Source organism: Eleutherodactylus coqui, chromosome 2 (assembly GCF_035609145.1).
Source record: "Eleutherodactylus coqui strain aEleCoq1 chromosome 2, aEleCoq1.hap1, whole genome shotgun sequence".
NCBI classification, from domain to species: domain Eukaryota; kingdom Metazoa; phylum Chordata; class Amphibia; order Anura; family Eleutherodactylidae; genus Eleutherodactylus; species Eleutherodactylus coqui.
This window is the reverse complement of record NC_089838.1, coordinates 202692499-202714343: the sequence shown is the minus strand read 5'-3', so window position 1 is coordinate 202714343 and position 21845 is coordinate 202692499. Positions and strand designations below refer to the sequence as shown.

Sequence of the window (21845 nt, the reverse complement as noted above, 5' to 3'; positions counted from 1 at the left end):
TATTGTATAAAAGCTTTTGTTATGTATGTATATGTGTGTGTGTGTGCATGTATATTATATATATATATATATATATATCACTATGAGATATTCTCAGTTTATCGACTATTTTGCCACATTCCAAGGGTCTGGTTAGTCACAGACTCACTGAAGGGCCATTAATGTACTTTGAACAGACAAGATATTTTTATCATGATAGTCAGTTGCTGACCATATAAAGGTAAACATTAAAAAACTACATTTGTACGTATGAATGTATCCAATGAGATTAATCTAACCATCCAATCAGGATGAGGACTTTATGTACAAAAACAGAATGGTCTATGAATTATGTTAGCATTATCTTGAATTTTGCTGAAGGTGGCAATTCTCCCGTTCAGCTATGAATAAAACCTCATTTTCATGAAGACTTTGTCATTTATTTAGTAGTATTCTATAACAATAGTATTTAGATAGATCTTATCTCTTTTTGGTTGCCATGCACAAGCTATGAGCCAACTCGTTGCTGTAGATTAATCCACATTTACACCCGAGTGTGTTATGCCTCATCCAATGTGTTATGGCTTCAGATTATATTTGCCAAAGGCTCAAATCTGATTTGAGTACAATGCCTTGACACAAAGAAAAATTATGTTGAGTACAAGGCTATATATTTATATAAGCGTTTTAGGGAACACTATGCCTTTTATTGTTTTCTCCATACTTAATTTGCATTGTAATCCATAATTTTAGCTGGATCTCTGATGACTCTTCAATAAATCCTTCTAAAATGCACAGTGAGATCCATCTTCCCACTTCATCTGCAAAATATGCCCTGAACCATCTCTGAGTTATAAGACTATTCTTGGCACCTACAAGTCACACGCTGTGCCTTCGGTTGTTAATCATAGTCATTATGTGGGTCAGATCCAGACTTTTCATCATAACATCCATAAATTCCTCATCTTTACGAGCACCCTCTGTAAATTCCTCTAGAGACAGCTCCCCTAGAAAAGAAAAAAAAATCGTTAGTGAATGGATCTTTATAACACAATAATCATACATTGGCACTTGTTGATAATGGTGCAGTAGAAAGTCACCAAACTTTATTGCACTAGGGAAACCATTCAGAAAATGTGGTCTAAACAAATGGCATTTAAATGTGAAGTTACTGGGCTTTTTTCTTATAGAGAGAAAAGGAAGAAGAGAAGGACAAAGGAGGACCCAGAGAACACGTGCAGCAGGAGAAAAGTCTTGGGGAAGAGACTGGGAGGTTTGGATTACTGAGATTAATTTTAGGTCATTGGTAAAATGCAGAGCACAGACAGGGCAGTGGACAGAAATTAGGGAAGAGATATAGGGGGTAGCAACATTGTGGAGAGCTTTAAAATTAGGGGATTATTAGATTGGACTCAAAGTCTTACACAAATAGTATTCCTTTGAACTTTACAGTTAGTCTTGCATGCCTTAATAGGGTAATGCCATACACCCCACATATCAATAAATAAAATACTATGAGTATTGTTAAGGTGTTCTTCCATTATTATGTTATATTGTATTAATATTCACACCAAATACATTCTACATAGTTGTTTGATTCTTACCATCTCCGTTGATATCAATCTTGTCAAAAACTCGATTAGTAAACTCTTCAGGTGTGGTGTCATGGTCGCAGCCATTAATCGCCCGTACTGCCTGCAGAAAGAGAAAGGGAGATCAAATGCATCAACAATTGTTAAAGAATTACTATGTTTGCTCAGACATCTTTAGTATGTATTTACTCATTTACATGGTAGCCTTAGTTAAACTACATATAGCTTACATCCTAACTTGCAGTTTTCTTTTATTTCAACGTTGATGAGCCTTATATAAAAGAAATGTTAAACTATATAATACTATGTAAAGGAACTCAGTATGTGTACTATGTTCCTAGGTTTTAAATACCCATGGTACTAGGTCACCTACATATTAATCTCCACATATCTCTCCTTCGGAAGATTAACACTTAATAGCAGTAGACTAATCATAACTAGGCTTAAATGCAGCTGAAGTGAAAGGGCAGCTCAACCACCTTGGGACATAGCTAAGTATGTGCTAAACACCAGAATTATCTTTGGCAGAAATTAGGCTAAGTCCATGCCACATTTCATCACTACCTCAGGCATATATGCTTGAAAATAGCAGTACCCATAGGCTTGTAAGTGGGGAATTCAAGAGAATGCAACAAAGCATAAAGTCAGCAGTTCTCATAAAGTAAATGTGAAGGTGCGCATAAGCCATGATTACAACACATACACTAACAGAAACACATGCTTCTCATACACATTTATTGTCTTAATAAAACTGCACAACTATCAATAAAAATTCAGCTATGACATCATGTAAGGAGTGCTGTTCTCTTCTTACTTTGGATCATTGACAATATAGGGTCTTTGACAATATATCTGTTAGAACATGCAATTTAAATCCCAGATGTAATGCTTGTAATATGATCATTGTTGCGTTTCTTTCTATTTTTAAGATCTGCTCCAATGGAAAACAACATTGTCTTAGTATACAAATGCAAGAAAAAGTAAGTGAACCTTTTGGAATTACTTGGCTTTCTATAATGATTACTTATTAAAGGAGAGGATAGTTTCCTCTCCTTTTCAGCTATTCTTTATTTGACCTACTAGTAATTATTAGGACATTATAGTAGCAGTGTTTCTGGTGGCACATCACACTCACAGCAGCTTGATCACCACAAAAGACAAATGCAGCTTGGCTCCTCCCACAGCTGTGACATCACCATAGGTCTTTAAGGCCACTGCATCTCTGTGGTGGTGGTAGGTCAGTGTGGTCTGTCAGGACTGCTGAGTTGTGTAGGAAATTATAGAACCAGTGTTTCTGGTGGCACAATGCGCCACACAGCTCTGCTACATGGTACCTGCATACACACAGCTCTACTACACTACACACATCACACACACAGCTTGGCTCCTCCCACAGCAGTGACATCACCACAGGTCCTTTAGCCCACTGGATCTTTGTGGTGGTGGTAGGTTGTTGTCTTCTGTCAGGACTGCTGAGTTGTGCCTTCTGAGATAATAACGGCTTAGTTGTATTTTCAGTGTGTTATTTTTGTCCTCCCTTTCCAAGAGCCCTAACTGTGTTGTTCTTCTGTCAGTCAGACTCTGTGTTTTATGTATGTTGTAGGACGTTTGATGGTGTCAGCAGTGTGTGGGGCAATGTCATCAGCAGGGGCGGAGCATGAGAAGCACTCACACACATACATTAAGACAAGTGGTCAATAGTAGTTTGACTTGTGTGCTTTTAGGTTATAAGAGAAAAATAGACCAGCAGCACTTAGCAAAATACTTAATATAAGGAGGAGATCCACCACGGAGTAGAAGAGTAGAAAAAAGGCGTACCTTTATTGAGTATCCCAGACAAAAAAACGGACAGCAACATTTCGGCTGTGTGATAGCCTTTGTCAAGCTTTGACTTTTAGGTTATAGTCTTGTTGCATTACCCAATCTCTTCTGCTTGAGGTTATAGACTACCACCCTTAAATTCTCCTGTGAGATGTTTTGATAAACTCCAGCATTCATTGTTCTCTCAAAGATCACAAGTCATCCGGGCCCTGAAGCAACACAGCAGCCCTAAAGCATGATGTTTCTTCCACTATGCTTCACAAATGGGGGAGGTTTTGCTGTTGGTAGTGTTCTTTTTCCCCCAAACATAGCATTGTGGGTTTCTGCTGGCCTCATCTGTCCAGAGAACATTTTCCGAGAAGCATTGTTGAACATTCACATGGTCAGGAGCGAACTGGAGATGGGTCACAGTGGGCTTTTGTGGGACAACGGCAGCTTCTTTCATGGTGTCCTTCCATGAACACCATTCTTGTCCAGTGTTTTAATCAAACAGATGGATATGGAACTACCTCGCCTCATATCAGTTTGACTTTGGGCTATTTGAGGAGACAGCACCCGGGGAACTCTGGTGTTGACTATTGACACCTCCAAGCAGGATGCAGTCTTTGCTGAGGGTTCCCGGACTCATTATTCATATAGAGAGTCCCAGTTGTGTGGCTGCTGATGCTACATAGGACTAGGGCATGATACCTTATGGTATGAATCGCTGCATTACTGGAAAACTAGCAGAGGTCAGGGCTGGAAGCAGACCATCAGGTTCAAAAAGGTGTTACAGACAGGCAACAAACATTAACAAAGCCCAGGAAACAGAGCTGAAGTCAGGAGCACAGAAGTCAGAATGGTCAGGAGTCCAAACCAGAACACACACAAATGGGGGTTTTGTCACAATGGCGATGAGTCAGATTGCTTAGGCATCCTCCATGAGGGGATGCTAACTAAGACAGCAGAAGGAGCAGAAAAAGGAGTTCACTGACATTTTAAGAAAGGACATGGTAGTGTGTGCCAACCCTAGGGGCAGGAAGCCATTGTAGGCAGAGGAGGAATTTTAGCATTAGGCATGTAAAAAACAGCGCTGCTTGACTGATACCCAAGAGCAGGTGAGTAGGAGTAAGGAGCAGTGCTCCATGATACCCCAGGCCCCCTGCTTCTTGCAGAATAAGATATCTTGATTCAATCCGGAACATTAATATTTTCTTGGGGCTCCCAGGATCTTTTCTCAGGACCATAACTTTTCCAATCCACCAGAATGAAGATTTTGGTCTTATCTTCTCAGAACAGAAGTCAGAGCTTGTATATGACAGGATTAATTTGTTTCAAAATTACGAAGAGACATTTGAATGAAGAGAAATTTGAACGAAGGCATCCTCAGAAGTAAATTCTTTGAAGACAACCAAACACCTCAAAGAATATTTCCTCAGGGGAATATTTTGGTGGATTTCTCCTCTTTCTGTCTGCAGACTTTTTCATGAGATTGACAACATGGGTAACTGTGTTTCTAGACTGGTTCCAGATTTTTAGGAAATCTTGGTTACACTGATTTGCCACTGGTACATCTGTGGAGGAGGAAAATGACAGTGGTACTTGAGAATGCTGAGCATATACTACAAAGAACAGTGTTGCTCCAGAAGATGAGTTAACATCGTTATTGTGTGAAAATTTAGCCCAGGGAAGATAAAATGACCAAATATCCTGCTAGGAGGAAACAAAGTAATGCAGGAAAAGTTCTTGAGATTGACTTGGCCATTGGATCGAGGATGATAGACAGAGGAGAAGTCAAGTTTGACATCAGGCCACATAAATCTTTCCAGAATCTAGATGTGATTTGTACTCCATGATCTGAGATATGTGTAATGGAAGTCCATGCAACTTGAAGATATGCACCACAAACAGATGTGCCAGGTGAAAAGTAAAGCTTAGGCCAGGAAGGGGAGGGAAGTGAGGCACCCAAATCACAGTGTTACAAGAAGAGTTTGGAAGATCAGTAATAAAGTCCATAGCAATGTGTAACAAGGGAGACTATGGTATTGGCAAGGGGGTACAGTAGACCAGCTGGGTGCTGAAGTGAAGGTTTGTTCCTGGCACAAGTCTGGCAAGCAGAGACATATTTATTTATGTAGTTTTCAATAGTAAGCCATGAGTAATGGTGAAAAATAAACTCAATTGCCCTCTTAAAACTCAGGTGTCCTGCCAGTTTAGGCATGTGGCATTAGCGGAAACAATTTATTCCAGATGAAAATCATTTGCAGTTCAGGGCTGTTGTCTGAAATGTCAAGGACCTGGACGGAGCATCAGCTTTGGTGCTCTTTTCAACCAGAAAAAAATGTAGGAGGAAGTTGAACCTAGTGAAGAACAGGGACCAGTAATTTGCCAAGGGTATAGGTGTTGAGCGGATTAATATAAGTGTAACGCCAGTATAGATATGGAAGGGATGAGCATAACCTTCCAAAAAGTGCCTCTGTTTTTCCAGGACAAGCTTTATAGCTAGTAATTCACAATCAGCAGTGGAATCATTTTTATCAGTAAAAGTGAACAACTTGGTGAATCCATGGCTAAAACGGGTTCTGTCAGCTAAATAAAAAAAAAAATTATACTCACCTGCATCCTGCCCTGCATCACTTTACAGTCTAACCTGTGGAAACAGAAAAGTTAAAAAAACAAAGCATACTCGCCTAATCCCATTGTACTTGGTCCCTTCCTTGTTCAGGTGCCGCGTGAGGGGTCATCTTCAGTGGCTCCTGCGCACGCATGTGCGCTTCCGCTGTCTTGGCTGCGTCTAACCTTTGCCGTTCATGAAGAGTTGACGGCGGGTGCCCATATGCGCCAGGAAAGGGGGCGCATGCGCACTCGCCGTCGACTCTCCGAGGACGGCAGAGGTTAGACATGGCTAGGCCAATCAGTGGGTGACGCGTCGACCACTGACCTTGGCAGCAGTACTTGCCGTCTGGCAGTGGTCGAAGCAGGGGCAGAAGCTGGTACTTTGCCAGATTCTGCCCTGCGATCGGACGGCTGCCAGAGGGAGTGGAGAAGAGCAGCGGCCTCCCGGTGACCAGCCCCATGCGGCACAGGTGAATATGTTTTTTTTTCATGACAGAACCCCTTTAAGCTAACTGTCAAGTAGACAGATGTGGATTTGCATCAGCACACACTGGTTTGACTTTGTGCTGAAGACAGCCCCTGGGGAACTCTGGTCTTCACCCTTGACCCCTCCAAGCAGGATATGGTCTCTTCTGTGAGGTCCCCAAGCCACTATTCTCATAGTCAGTTCTGGTTTTGTGACTAGTCCTGCTGCTCAGGGCCAAGGCGCTGTACCTGATGATGTGATCAGGTGTATAACTGGAAAACCAGCAGAGGTCAGGGCTGGCGGCAGACTAGCAGTAACAAGGTTCAGAAAGGTGGTCGGGGCAGGCAATTCGCAAAGTCTAATAAACAGAACCAAGGTCAGGGAGCACAGAAGTCAGACTGGTCAGGAGTCAGAACTGGTACAAACACAAACAGAGGCTTTGTCGCAATGGCTGATGAGACTGATTGCTTAGGCATCCTTCATGGGGGAGGATACCTAATATAGCAGAAGGTGGATGGTGATCATTGCAGGACTGGATTAGGAAGCGCATGCTGGAGCTGCAAGAAAGGGAGCAGCAGTGCTACAGCCCTGCAGGCAGAGGTCTGAAAGTGAGCAGAGGTGCGTGACACACAAGAACACCTGACCATGACCCAAGGAAAAGTTGAGCAGCAATGCTGCATCATGACAGTTTTTCTAATAGGGAACACCAAGATTTTGCAGTTTGTAGAATAATCTGCAAGCCTTTTGTTGTTACCCTAGGTTTGTTTCTCTCAACTTTCATGAATACCCGTTGTGTGATTTCAGTTATCTTAATAGGTCACCCACTCCTAAGGAAATTAACAACAGTCCTAAATTTTCTACATTTGTAGATAAGTTGTGTAGTCATTAATTGATGCACACTTGGGTCTTCCACAATGCTTATTTAGGCTTTCCCAGCCTTATGCATCTCTATAACAAGTCTTCTGAAATCTCAAAGTTGTTTGCATCAAGACTTGGTTCACACTGACCAAATGTTCTTGAGCAGAACAGATTTGTCAGTAAGACCCCCTGTCCACGTCCGAGGCGTCGCTAGCGATATTCCACCGCGGGGGGCGAAGGGGAAGAGCTGACAGATCTCAGCAGTGAGCCTATCTAACAGATAGGCTCACCGCGGAGAATCGCGGCATGCTGCGATTTAAATTCGACGAACGGAGAATCGCTATGATGCTACACTCGTGGATGCCGGTGATTTATCGCCGGCGGATCATCGCCTGTGGACAGGCAGCCTAACTAGGTTTTTGTGCCTTGATTTAATGGGCCAAGCACCATAAAATACACACTTCCTATGTCATCTTCTTAACTAAAAAACCTTTTGTCAATTTGTTCTTAGAGAAGTAATTAACAGATGTTCACTTACTTTTTCTATCACCATGGTACGATTGTTTGAGTTATTAGTTTAAGTAGATCATGTTTGTCTATAATTGTGACTTTGATAACAATCAGACCATAATTGACTAGTAATTTATGCAGATATTCAGTTAATCCCAAAGGGTCCATTAATAGTCCAAGTAAAAAAAGTCACAGCATGTTCTATTCTCATCTGATTTTTGGAAGAGAATAGCACATTAATGTGCGGTGCTCAGCACATCGGACAACACATCGAAGGGATGTCCAAGTGTTGTTTGATGCAAACTGCGCCCAAGAATCTCGGACACAAGCTCTAAGTCGCCCGTGTGAAAATAGCCGTAGTTTGCAGAATGGAAAACTCTTCAAAGCACTCTGTCTATTTCATACAACACTCACCTTAATTATATTGAGCAATTCATGTCGGTCAATGCAGCCATTTCCATCCACATCATAAAGTTTGAAATACCAGCGTAGCTTCTGTTCAATCTTTCCCCGGAGAACAAGGCTGAGAGCAGCCACATACTCCATGAAATCAATATATCCATCCTGTAATAATCAAATAAATAAATAGATTAACATGGATTCTAAGATACGTTTTCCATGTAATTTTCAAAAATATCTATGTCGGATTAATATTACATATGATGCAAGTTTACACGGGTTTTTTTTCTATAGGCTATAACTGCTATAGGTTTCAAATGGAGTTTGATTACTTTTGAAACTATAAGGGAAATATACTAAGCCAAGGTTTTCCAACGCTGGACTTAATACAATTTCCCATGGTGCACCATGCTTTTAGTACATGAAAAGTTACAAACACTGGCCACTATAAGGAGGTCGGTGCAGAGGCTTCTGCTCTGACCTCTGTGTATTTGGACTGGAAGTTTCCGCACCGACCTCACATGTAGTGGCCAGAGCCTGTAACTGCAGCCATGGCTCCCATTGATTTCAATGAGAGCTGTGCCTGCAGTTACAATCGCCGGCCACTACACGGAGGTCGGCGCAGAGGCTTCCACTCTGACCTCTGTGTTATTGTTGCACTAAACTGATCAGTTGGGGTCCCGAGCGATGGAACACATCCAATCAACTATTGATGACCTATCCTGATGATAGGTCATCAATTGTATTCCACTGGAAAACCTCTTTAAGTGCATCCCTGACACCTGCATGGACGTTCAGAAAAATGTACACCAGGTTTGAACTGGCATACATTTCTGATCGAATATACGCCAGTTACTTATGTAAATTATGCATAAATCTGTTGGCCACCCCTGGCCATTGCCCTTCCTGAAGTGCCGGCCAACTTTTTGTTTTATTTTTAAGTAGTCAGCCCGACACGAAAAGAAGAAAAGGCACACATTTTGGCTTAAATACCCGTGTTCGCAGATGTTTGTGACCTATTTTTGGCGTAAAAAGTTTTGCAAATGTGCCCCATTGTCTCATTCTTTGAATTTAGAAAGATGAAGCTCTTTGTACGATAGGCTAATCCTAAGAGCTACTTGAAACGCTCAGATCTTTATGATCTGCAAAGCGGCTTACCTAGAGTACCACTGTCCTTCCTTTTCTCGTGCCACGCAGAAATCATTGTCTACCATTGTACTCTACATCCGTGTAGTAATGTTGATGTAAAATAGATTCCGGAGAGGCAGTATTTCAACTCACTTGATGTAGGTAAGACTTGGATTGGAGGCAATGAGGAACACTCCACACAGAGCTGTCTTTTTTATTTAGATTATAGACTACACAATTTCCAGAAATGTCTCATTGTCCTGAATCAATGAATATAATTAAAGCTAAAAGAAGCCTACTAAAGGCCCATTTACGCAAAACAATTATCGCTCAAAATCCATTCAAACGAGCGAATGTGATCGATAATCGTTACGTGTAAACGCGAAGCCATCATGCACTATTTGTTCACTTGTCGTTTATTGCTTAGTTTCAGTCGGCATAAAAACGGTCATCAGTTTGTTCGCTTGTTGTTAGGCTTAAATGGCAGCCGTTCAGTCTTTCAAAGGACTAGAGGGCAGGGGTGATTGTTTGCCCAGCTAAACAAAATGACTCTTGTGGCAGAAGACAATGCCATTTTCTTGGAACTAATTAAAAACCTCCTGCTGAGAGATTCTTCCCATATACACACGCCCATCTGAGCAAACAACATATACAGTGTTTATGTAGCTAGCTAGGGATTTTAAATGATTTTCTTCTTGTGTAAACGCTCAACATTTGAAAGCAGAAAAGTTGTTGAGTCGTTCGTTCAAACAACAAACATTGTGTGTAAATGGGCCTTTAGACTTGTTTCAAACAATGAAGTTGTCACGGGTTATTTCTGTGAAAACTGAAGAAGATCCTAAAAATAGTGGAAGTATACATACCTGCCCTATAATTTGGAGGATCCAATGGTTTTTGTGAAATGAAAGCATGTATGGCAACAGCATGCAAATATTCTTTCTAATCCAAGCGCAACACAGCTAGTGCAGCTAACAAGGATTGAATGCTAAATTCTCCTGACATATCTATGCTGCTCCTCTATTTTTCTTCCTAGAAACTTATGAATTTAGTGACAACTGGGTTTTATCATTCCTTTTTCAAATGGGCGGTGTCTTTAGCGAGTCAATACTGATTGGACAGTGTCGGACTGTGTCGAGATACTTCCCCAACTAGTAACACTCACCGGTCAATTTATTTTACTAGTTCATTTCCTAGAAGGAACAAAAGAAGAATGGCACAATGCAGAGGTTTAAGTAAAGATGCTCCAAAATTGCTATTTCACATGTAATATATTTACTAATACAAATATTTCAGGAGAGCTGGCAGGTCCTATTTAAGCCACTTAGGGTGTAACTGAATACATCCTCCATAGAGTGTTCTCAAATAAGTTGAGTCATTCAAAGTTAGTCATTTATACTAAAATATTATATACAACTCTTTTATATGATAATAGACCTATGAATTTCAGACATCTATTTAATATGTACAGTAACCTATTTCATGTGATCTTTTATTGAGGTACACTACCATACAAAGAAAAGAATGTTAGCCTCCCTTAGCTTGGCTTAGCTTGTCACCTGGTTCAGCTGCCTGAACCACAGACAGCATGAATCCGGAACAGATATGCCCATTTGGCCCATGTATGTTTTATTCTGAAATGTTGCTGCATTTCAGAAAAAAAAAGAAGTTTAACATGGAGCTGAGCTCTTAGAGCTCTCAAGTCAAAAGGATAAGCCATGCCAGGCTCTCCCCGCCCACAGTGTTAAGAGTGACAGCTCCTTCTGCTTGTGAATAGGGAAAGGGCTATCAGTCTTCATGCTGGAGCTCTGTTGGAATGGAGGTCCTCGTCAAAGTATGTTTTTTCTGAGATGCAGCAGCGTTTCAAAATAAAACAAACATGGGCCGAAACGGCATATCTGTCCCGGGTTCGTGCTGCCTGTCATTCATGATGCCTATGATGCAATATGTTTCATGAATGCTACAAAGTATGCTGATGACAATTGACAAGAACAGTAAAATATACCCTAATCTTTCTATACACTTCAGTAATTGAATTCTAAAGATATAACATTTTAAATAAAAAATCATTTCTCTATTATATCTCGGTCAGATGAGCGATTTCACATTTTTTTTATTAGCGCATGAATAGGCGCAGTAAAATAAATTGCACATCACGTGTAAAAGAATCACGTGAACGGGTGAATTTGCATTGGCATGTCCTATCTTTTGTAGGTGCAATTATTTAGCGTGTCTATAAAATGTACATGTGAATGCTTTCATTGGAAAGCACTGGTTCAAAAAGAGCCGCTTTTTAAGCGCGGCTATTCATGTGCTAAAAAAATCGCTCATCTGACCGAGCCCTTAGGTAGCGTTGAAAATATTTTGCTCAAAGAATATTTGATAAAAAGTGCAGTCTTCCCATTTTCCATCTATGTCTGCCAACTCATCAAATCATTTCATAGTGCTGTCTTAAGCTTTCCTGCATGCTGGGTAGAAAACAGCATCTATGAATTGCATAAGTATAACTCACACTCTCCAAGGAGGTATGCCCAGTTCATTAACTGTAGAAACCCAATGAAATTAATGTGAATTGGAGATCTAAATGCACATAAAATTATACATTTGATCTGGGATATGTGTTCAGATGACTGCAATGCTGTAAATTGAGTTATAACTAGAGATGAGCGAGCATACTCGCTTGAGCGAGCATTGTCCTTAGCGAGTACCTGCCTGCTCGGAAGAAAAGGTTCGGGTGCCGGTGCGGGTGAGTTGCGGGAGTAAGCAGGGGGCAGCGGGGGGGGGGGGGGGGAGAGGGAGAGAGATCTCCCCTCCGTTCCCCCCTGCTCTCCCCCATCGCCCCCCACCCCCTGATGGCACCCGAACCTTTTCTTCCGAGTGGGCAGGTACTCGCTAAGGACAATGCTCGCTCGAGCAATTGTCCTTAGCGAGTATGCTCGCTCATCTCTAGTTATAACAATGCGCGAGTCCTGTTCATAACTGCTATATCCATACATCATTATGGGGCTAATATTTTCTTTCACTTATAGTACGCTCCAGAAGTATGGAAACCATTAAAGATGAGCGAACGTACTCGTTTCGAGTTATTACTCGATCGAGCACCGCGATTTTCAAGTACTTCCGTACTCGGGTGAAAAGATTCGGGGGGCGCCGGGGGGCGGGGGGAGGCGTGGCGGAGCGGGGGTAGCAGCGGGGAACAGGGGGGAGCCCTCTCTCTCTCCCTCTCCCCCCCACTCCCCGCTGCAACCCCCCACTCACCTACGGCGCCCCCTGAATCTTTTCGCCCAAGTACGGAAGTACTCGAAAATCGCGGCACTCGGGCGAAAAGGGGGCGTGGTCGAGTAGGTTCGCTCATCTCTAGAAACCATCCTTAAAAATGTTGAAGCATTGTCAAAAACATAGATGTTTTGGAATAATTGTGTTTATTGAACTAAAAAAAAAAACAATAATAACTCAATCTTCTGACTGAGACAGGGTCACTGGCTGGAGTCACAGCCGGATTCTGCTGCTAGCCTCCCGTATGCGAAATCTGACCTGTTTGTGTGAGCCCGGCTGCTGACCCTGCGTACGGAACTTACCTGTATTGCAGATGACTGCGGAGACTCACAGGTGGTCGTGCGCAGTAAAGGTTTGTTTCTTTTTGTTTGTATTTCCTACACTGTCGCTCATGTTAATTGCCTGTCAGCTGCGGGTCGGACGCCTCCAATTGACATCAATGGATGCCATCTGCACAGATTCAACGGTAAAATAGAGCATGCTGCGATTTTTCTTCCTCTTGCTGAATATGCAATCTATATCCACGAGTGTGAAGGAAAAATTGAAAATTCATGCTTTTCAATGCCTGTGTTTTACTGCAGAAAGTCTGCACGGACCCCAATTGCGGAATCGGCAATTCAAATCTGGTCGTGTGAGACCGGCCTCACTCTCGGAATCTAGAAATAACTTATTTGGACTCTTAAAAATATCTGCTCTTTGCCTGCATGACGGTCTTGCATACTATTTGTATATGGTGGATCAATTTAAGATTTTCAGTCGGGATACATTTACATTTTTGATGGGAAAACTGCCAAAGATGTTTCTGACTAGTTACTTGTTTAAAACATAGGGTGTTTCCAACCTTCTGAAGGGTGCTGTAAATTCTATTAATTGGACAAGAAAAACAGGACAAAATGCTTGGCAAAAAAAAGATAGCAATCGAACAGTTCCAAAACTTAGAGCAATGAAGACAACACTATATCAACCAAATTGCCTCCAGTTAGAGATCCAGAATGCGGTATCACATGAAATGAGTTCAGGAGTTAAAGGCAAGACAAGATGAGACAAATAAGAAACGACAAGAAACCAAAAGGAAAAGAAATCAGAATGGGGGGGGGGGGGGTGATGTCATTCCCGGGGTAGGCGAAGGTGAAATGCATCCGTTGAGAACGTATAACATATGCTGACCAGATATTTTTAAATGACAACACTTCGTCCAGATTTATAAATATGTGCCTTATTGTATTTATGGCATAGTCTTGTGCCACATTTTCCGCCATATATAAAGGTGTTGAAAAATGTGGACAGGACATCAAAGTGCTGAGTCTGGCACACTCTTTACATGGGAAAGATTTTGGCAAAGTCTTGCACTGTGCGCAGGTATTAATAAATCTCCACAATGATATCTCCTCTTGATAAATTCCACCGTACAACTCAGAAATGGCTTGGAGGATTACAACTAGGTTGTGTGTGTGTATATGTGTATATATATATATATGTATGTATTATATATAAATCTTCGATATTTATTGAAAGTACACTATTGGCACAACATATATATTAAATATATTAAGGCCATGTTCACAAGGCAGAATCCATTCAGATCTAATCTCTAAATCCATGGCAGAAATCCACAGCTAAGCAGCATATTTATATCCTTAGGGTATGTTAAAGTGGTGGATTTTTGCAGCAGATTTGACACAGAATCCTTGTGGAATCCATGCAAATTATGCATTAAGTCCATTGAAAATCTGCACCAGTTAAATATCTTATTCACTTGAACAAGAATCTATACCATAGTCTATATGGCACAGATTATTTCCTCGCACGGGTTTAATATCCACTTGTGGTTAAAAAGGAATTATCACGTCACTTTTGATGCATGTTTCATGCCAAATCTGCGGCAGAAAATCCACATGCAGAATTTGCCCACTGACTGGGCTAAGTCTGCATGCAGATCCACAGTTAAAACATGAAAATCCACTACAGAAAATCGGCAGCAACCACATAGACAGCGTAAGCAAAGGTATGTGATGTTTAGTTAAGAATGTTAAACTTCAAGGGTATAGATATGATAGCTATTCAATAGTCTGCAGGATTGTTTACTTAAATGTCTTCTGGCAGAGTTACTTTCATATTTAAAATAAAATCTTATTTGTATCATTACTAGAGATGAGCGAGCACCCAAATGCTCGGGTCCTTGTTACTCGAGTCAAGCTTTTCGTAAAATTCGAGAGCTCTATTTGAGTAACAAACCCCATTGACTTCAATGGGAGACTCGAGCATTTTTGTATGGGACCCGCTGGTTGCCGAGCTTTTTTTTTTCCCCGTGTTTTCTCTCTCCCCTCCGCCAAGCGAGCCACAAACTACCGTTGATGTGCGCAGCGTCGCAGTGGGGAGGGGTCAAATCTGACACGTTAGCGGTGGGGAGGGGCCAAAACTGGGGCTGGGGGTCGAACACGGCGTGATGCTCACTCGAGTAGCGAGCACTATCGAGTATGCGAATACTAGAACGAGCATCTAGTTCGGAAGAGTATGTTCGCTCAACTCTAATCATTACGTATGCAATGATTCACACTTGTGCAAGCGTCAGTAAAAACTACGTATTTGCATCTTTGCACCTACACTTTATACTAAAACGCAAGAACAGTGAAATAAATCCAAATAGTAATAGTAGCCTAATTAGAAAAAGAATACCACAAGGCCTTATTAAAAAAAAACATACAGAACAAATAAAATAAATGCAATTCAGAATAAATACTTGGCTCAACAGTTCATGTCTGCAATGTAGTACAAATAACCTGTGGTCTTGTATGTTTTAAGAAAATTATCATCACTCCTCTTTAATTAGTTAAAATAAGTAGCCATCACAACAATGTGTGACAGAGAGTTCCATAATCTTAGGCTAAAATCAGACAGGGGAGTGCGACATCGGGCGAGATACTCCGCCCAATATCGCGGTTGCCAACATGCATTGTTCATGCCGATGCGAGGCATTTTTCAAAAACACCTTACATCGCTTCTGTGAAATTGTGATCCCCAGCTTGTGTTTCATGTGCGTCAGAAGATCACAAGAGTTTTCCATTGATTTTAATGTGAAACATCACATCGTACAGTATGCGAGTGCCAAGTGATGTCTTTTAAGGTCCCCTTGAAAACAATCCGTGTGGCGTTCTAAGGGAACGCCAAAATATAGAACATGCTTCGAATTTTTATCCTCACAGTGTTGCTGTAAGACAAAAAAAATTGCTCATGTGTATAAGTCCATTCAAAAGAATGGAATTCATATTCATGCGAGTTTTGTGCATCTTGCATCAGAGGAAAACTCATGTAAGATTCTCACCCGTGTGAATAAGTCCTTGCTATGCCATTAATAAAGAACCCCCACACATAATCATGGTAAACCATTCTTTTCTCAACACTCTTAACAATGTAAAGGTTTTATTACATTATGTGAAATATAAGCAGTTAACCTGGGAAATAAGTCAGGGTGCACAAATGATCTATATGCTAAAAATGGGAAAGGATATAATATCATAGTCCGTGAAAGAGACTTTGCATGGAGAAGAGTAAAATAAATAAGTCAGTTCAGGCAATATGAGGATCTGAGAAGATAATCCATAGATCCGCTTGTAGCTATGCAAGAGATATAATGATTTAAGCTTAGAGACGTTGTGAGGTCAAATGAGCCAACTTGGAACTTTTCAGGTACAAGCAAATTTACAATATAGTCAGAGATGTTTTCTAGTACAGAAAACTCATAGGCACCAAGAAGGAAAAAGGAGAAATTATAGGAGACCCTGGAGAACATGGAGGTGGGGAAGAGGAAACACAACAGATTTTGTTACACAATGAAGATGTCAAGTGATGCTAAAAGAAGAAAAGTGGACATTAGCGAAGGGTATTTCATAGCTACGGGAGCCTTAGTGGGAAAAACTGGTTAGTTTATGAGCGTGCAATAAATAGGAGAAGACTCAAAGGCCAAAGATCAATGGAACCATGTGTGGCTATACAGATTTCCTTCCCCAGGAATCTGTCCAATCAGCTTCTCCTTGTGTTGAATTTGGGCCACTTCAGTAAGTGGATGCACCTTTTTCAAGGCTAAATGTCTACATATTAACAGTACTGCCCATTTATATATTTGCACATAGGGATTCAAACTTAAATGGGCTCTCCAGGCATACTGTTCTGAACCATCTGCATAATGGGCGATATATTGGCAAATGCAATCATATGGCATCTAGCAAGTATCTCAAATGGGTCCTATTCTAAATATCAGGCACCTGTGAACAAGACTTGCTGCACACTGGACAATTTCCTTGTCAGCTGTACCACATAACATGTAGCTGCATCTCTCCATGCCTGATGTAAGATCAGGGGGAAAGTGTGCCTGCACAACCCCTTTAACCTTTATTGGTTCCATTAAAAGATAAAACTTAGTCTATTAGAAAACATAAATAACCGGAGCTAGAGATGAGCGAGTATACTCGGTAAAGGCAATTGCTCGAGCGAGCATTGCCTTTATCGAGTACCTGCCCGCTCGAGATGAAAGGTTCGGGTGCCGGCGTGGGGGAGCGGTGAGTAGCGGCTGTCAGCAGGAGGGAGCGGGGGGGGGAGAGAGGCAGAGAGAGATCTCCCCTCCGTTCCTCCCCACTCTCCCCCGCAGCTCCCTGCTCGCCGCTGGCACCCGAACCTTTCATCTTGAGCGGGCAGGTACTCGCTAAAGGCAATGCTCGCTCTAGCAATTGCCTTTAGCGAGTATACTCGCTCATCTCTAACCGGAGCTATACAACAGACTCCTTGGCTTTATTCTCCTTGGCTGCCAGTGGTATTACTTCTTATATTTTTCACCAGCCATAACATTACTGCAGGCATAACCTAGCATGTCATAATTGTGGTCATAATACAGACCCTGGACACGTCTGAATATTACTTTGGATCCTTAGGCTGGGTTCCCACGGGGCGTATTCTCGGCGGAAATCTCGTGGTTTTGCCGCAGTGAAAAATCTCGAGATTTCCGCCAGGAAAGCACAGCTTCAAAACCCGCGTCACTCAGCCATGGGTTTCGGAGCGGCTTCGTTGCATGATTTCCTGTTGCGCCCAGCGCTCCCATAGAGGAGAGCACGGCCGCAGCAGAAAAAAAAATGGACATACTGCATCCCGGGAATCCACGCCACAGTGCCGGCTTTGCTTTGATAGATTCGTCCACATGGCTGGCTAATCGGATTAGCGGCCGCAGGCGGGTTTGCCACAGCGAAATTCTGCACGGAATTTCCGTGGCAAATCCGCCCCGTGTGAACCCAGCCTTAAAGTACGTGCTAAGTCCTGCCTCGTCCTCCTATTCAGACGACCCTCATGAACCTGATATTTATTAACCCAACGCATTTTCATTGTAATGGATTTCATCAGGGGTTTGTTATTAACTCAAAAGAGCTTTATGCTAGTATAGAAATTAATGTAAGAGTGCAAGTATGTATAGCGTAATATAATATAGCTGTTACGTCCGCTTGGCGCATTAAAGGGCCACGCCTCAGAACAGACGCAGGATTGTGTGTATTTAAAACCCCAAACACTCACACAGCATTTTCACTAACAACCTTCACCTCTCCAGGCTAAGATGGAAGGACCCCTGTCCCTTACTAATCAGGGAAAGTGGGGAAACCCTGCGTAAAAGCGGGGAAATCGGCCCAATAAGGTCGGCCCCACTGTCTTCATCTGGGAGCTGGCTATCCCTGATTAGGAACCTGGAGAAGTACATAAAACACACATGGTTGGACACGACACTGTTCACACACACTGAACACAGAACAGGACTGCACATAAAGCACATGTCTGGCCACTTGCACAGACATACAAAACATGTCACTGTGCACACCAACACACAATGTTATGCAAACCACATAGAACAGGACTGCACATAAAGCACGTCTGGCTACTTGCACAGACATACCACACACGTCACTGTTTACACCAACATACCAGGCTATGCATACAATGTATAACCGGAACCCCACTAGAGCTCACATGCACACAGATGGTCAACCATAGCCAGTCTAAGTGTCCTCACACCAGGTGAATAGAGAGTCAGCCACCGTGCTGACATAGGGAACAGTGTCAAGCATCACCCATCGGACACACACATAGGACATCAGACGTCTGGAGGCCACACCTGCCCAGGGATAGGGAGAAACTTGCAGGCCACCTGCACCTGTGTGATGACTGTACCACACACTACACAATGCACGCACCCCAGAAACCGCAAAGAGGGGAGGGACAGCAGGTGCCCAGACTGTCTTCAGGGGAGGAGAGAGGGACACTACAGACAAGCATGCACACACCAGCTCCGAGTGGGATTAACAGTGAAGAACTAAAATGACCAGAAATCTCTCCCAAGAGTTTGCTGGTATTTATCTGCCATAGACTAGGGGGATTGGCTGCTGGAAACTACCACACCCAGCCAGCTCAATTAACCCCCATCTGTGAAGGTGTGCACAAGGAGGCCTGTAGAACCACAGGTCCTAGATGCACAACCTTAACAATAGCATAACATTCAGGCATTGATATCAGCCTAGAATGTTATGTTATATTACGCTATACATACTTGTACTTTTACATTAGTTTCTATACTAGCATAAAGCTAGCATATCTGTGCAGGGTTAACAAGTAATCTGATACAGTTTATAAGGGTCATCTCAATAGAGGGTGAGGTAGGAGGTAGCACATTTGTGTTCACAAGTTAGATAAGAACGTACTGACTGGTTTATGGATCCAATGTACATTGGTATTCAGACGTGTCCAGGATCTCTATTATAAAAGTTATGACATGCTAGTTTATACTAACAGTTTTATTATAGTTGGTGTTGGGCATGAGAATACTACAGACAGCCAAGGGAATAAAATCGGAGCTAGTCTATTGTATAGCTTTGGGTAATTATTTTTTCAAATAGGCTGAGCGAGTTTTATCTTTTAATAGAACCAGTAAAGGTTAAGTTTTAAATCTCTGTTTTATCAGTGAAACAGCCTTTCTTTGAGAGACAAACATTTGACACCACATAAATATTTTTCTGTGAGGTGTACATAGTGATTAGATTGACTCAAAGCCATCTTATTTCCAAACTAATTAATTAAATGTTTTTAACTTTATTCTTGGTACTGCAACCCCCTTAATTACCTTGGTTAACCTCCTCTGCACCAGCTCTAGTTCAGTTATGTCCTTCTTATACACACATGCTCAAACCTCTACATATTACATGTGTGGCCTACTAGTGATTTGTTGTCACATGTATCTATAACTGATTAAAGTGACAGATGCTACACAATGGATTAAACACAACTAGTTTTGTAATAAAATAAATGTACAAATAATTGTGGATGAATGACCTAGAATGACCTAGAATAGCAGCTGTGTGTTTCTGTGCAACTCTTTATTACACAGCTGGGTACTCCAATATAGTGCATATGCAGCTAGGGCTCGTCCACATCACTAATAAGGATTTCTTTTTCCTGTTCAGTCTTGAGACCAAATGGAAAGCTCTTTCCTTCGCAAGACGGAAATGAATAATGCTGAACTGATCCCCACTAGGGTCCATCCAGCTCCTGGAATGTCCACTGGCATTTCCCAGGACATAATGGCACAGCATGCTGCCCTATTATGTCCTAGAGTTTAAAAGAAATCTGCAATGGAGGCTTCAAACCGAATCTGATGCAGGTGTGAACAAGCCTTAAGCAGATCGTCCACTGATACATAATAGAAACTAATGCATGATCTTTACCTCCCAAACAAAGAAGAAACAAACCAGAAACATAATTAAGCAGAAAGTAACAGTAAACTGACTAGTTCTGTTACCTTTGGTCAGGCAACAAAGTTATTTTATGTAAGACAGAACAGAGATTGTTTAATATTTGCCGATGTGCTTATTGAATTGATGAAATAGTATAATCTAAGAATCAGTTTATTGAAGAAATAATGATCTTACCTTATTCATATCAAATGTCCGAAACATTTGTTCTATGTAGCTGTTAGCTTCTCCACTTAGACCTCTCAAACCAAAGAACTGCTTGAATTCATGTAGAGTTAGCTGCCCTGACGGACATTCAGTCATGAACTTCTTGTACCAGTGGTGGATTTCCACTGCCTGCAGGTCATCCACCGTGGAGCTGCTTGTACTACCCATTACTTTTTATGTATGTATTTTCTTTCTTGCTAATTGTAGATTTATTCTTAAGGCTGTAGTCTGTATTCACGGCTCTTGAGGCTTTCTTCGATTTAGAATATAAAGGCTTTGTATTTCGGCACGAGAATAAGTCAAGATGTTACTGTGTCAACTGATAAAACAGGTAGACTTCAAAAATGCAGATCATTCAGATTCTTGGTTTTATTTCAATACCAGATGTGGTTGAGCTGCAATACAAAATCATATAGGGTGTTCTGTATTCTGGGGTCTCTCCGTTACTGGCAGTCCCCTCAGCACAGTTCCCCTACTAGAAGTCTTGCTGAAGTGTTGTAAAGTGGCTTTTAAACTGACTCTGGTCCTTGGCAGTCACTGGAAGCTTAATCCAAACTGATGCATTAGGAGTGTCAAGGTTAATCTCATTCTTTAAGAGATTATAAGACTCATGTCAGAGCCACTAGTGTGTTTGTCTCAGTGTATTTCTTGTGCCCACAAACAAAATGTTTCATTACAGGATTAACTGTATTGACTCTCTACTACATCAAAACCATAAAACTCATTATCAGCCAAGACAAATACATTATATTGGTCTAACCACTATGAAATTTTGTACAATTACAGAATAATGCCTTTTTCTGCACTTACAATAGTCTGCATCAAAATCCTCCCATCAACAAAAACGTAATTTCCTTATGCATTTTGGAGTGTAGAATATGAATTTGGGCTCCGAATTCCTCCAGCAACGCCAGTTTTTAAAAAATTACATTTTTCAGTAATATTAAAAGTACAGAAAAACCTAGCTTCCACAACAAGATATAACATTTTTATATGCACTTTGCTCTTAATATTTTTTAATGAAAATTTGAAGGTAATATTATTTCTATCATATAATCATCAAATTTTCAAAAGTTATGTTTAATGTCTAGATATTTATGTGAAAAACGTTTTCAAACTATAATACATCTTAGTATAAAATTTTTCTTTTTTTATTAGATATTGGAATAGAGCAGGTTATAAACTTTAATTTGGTGTATTGAAAGTTAAGTTTGTGCCAACAAAAGTCAAAAAAGTTTG

At 41.4% G+C, this 21845-nt stretch overlaps 1 protein-coding gene across 1 annotated transcript; it reads right to left on the bottom strand.

Annotated features, from left to right (window-relative positions):
• Positions 1-550: 550 nt before the first annotated feature.
• Positions 551-20774, bottom strand: LOC136610722 (guanylyl cyclase-activating protein 1-like). Its single transcript, XM_066589933.1, has 4 exons — positions 20577-20774; positions 8236-8385; positions 1584-1674; positions 551-986 (listed from the first exon to the last, which is right to left on the bottom strand). The coding sequence occupies exons 1-4, from the start codon at positions 20772-20774 to the stop codon at positions 859-861; spliced, it is 567 nt and encodes a 188-aa protein (XP_066446030.1). The 3' UTR covers positions 551-858.
• Positions 20775-21845: the final 1071 nt, after the last annotated feature.

Coding starts and splice junctions, on each gene's coding strand:
- LOC136610722 (XM_066589933.1), bottom strand. CDS start 20,774: ATGGGTAGTACAAGCAGCTCCACGGTGGATGACCTGCAGGCAGTGGAA. Junction 8,386..20,576: donor GGACATTTGATATGAATAAG/GTAAGATCATTA, acceptor TGATTATTACAG/GATGGATATATTGATTTCAT. Junction 1,675..8,235: donor AATTGCTCAATATAATTAAG/GTGAGTGTTGTA, acceptor CTCTTTCTGCAG/GCAGTACGGGCGATTAATGG.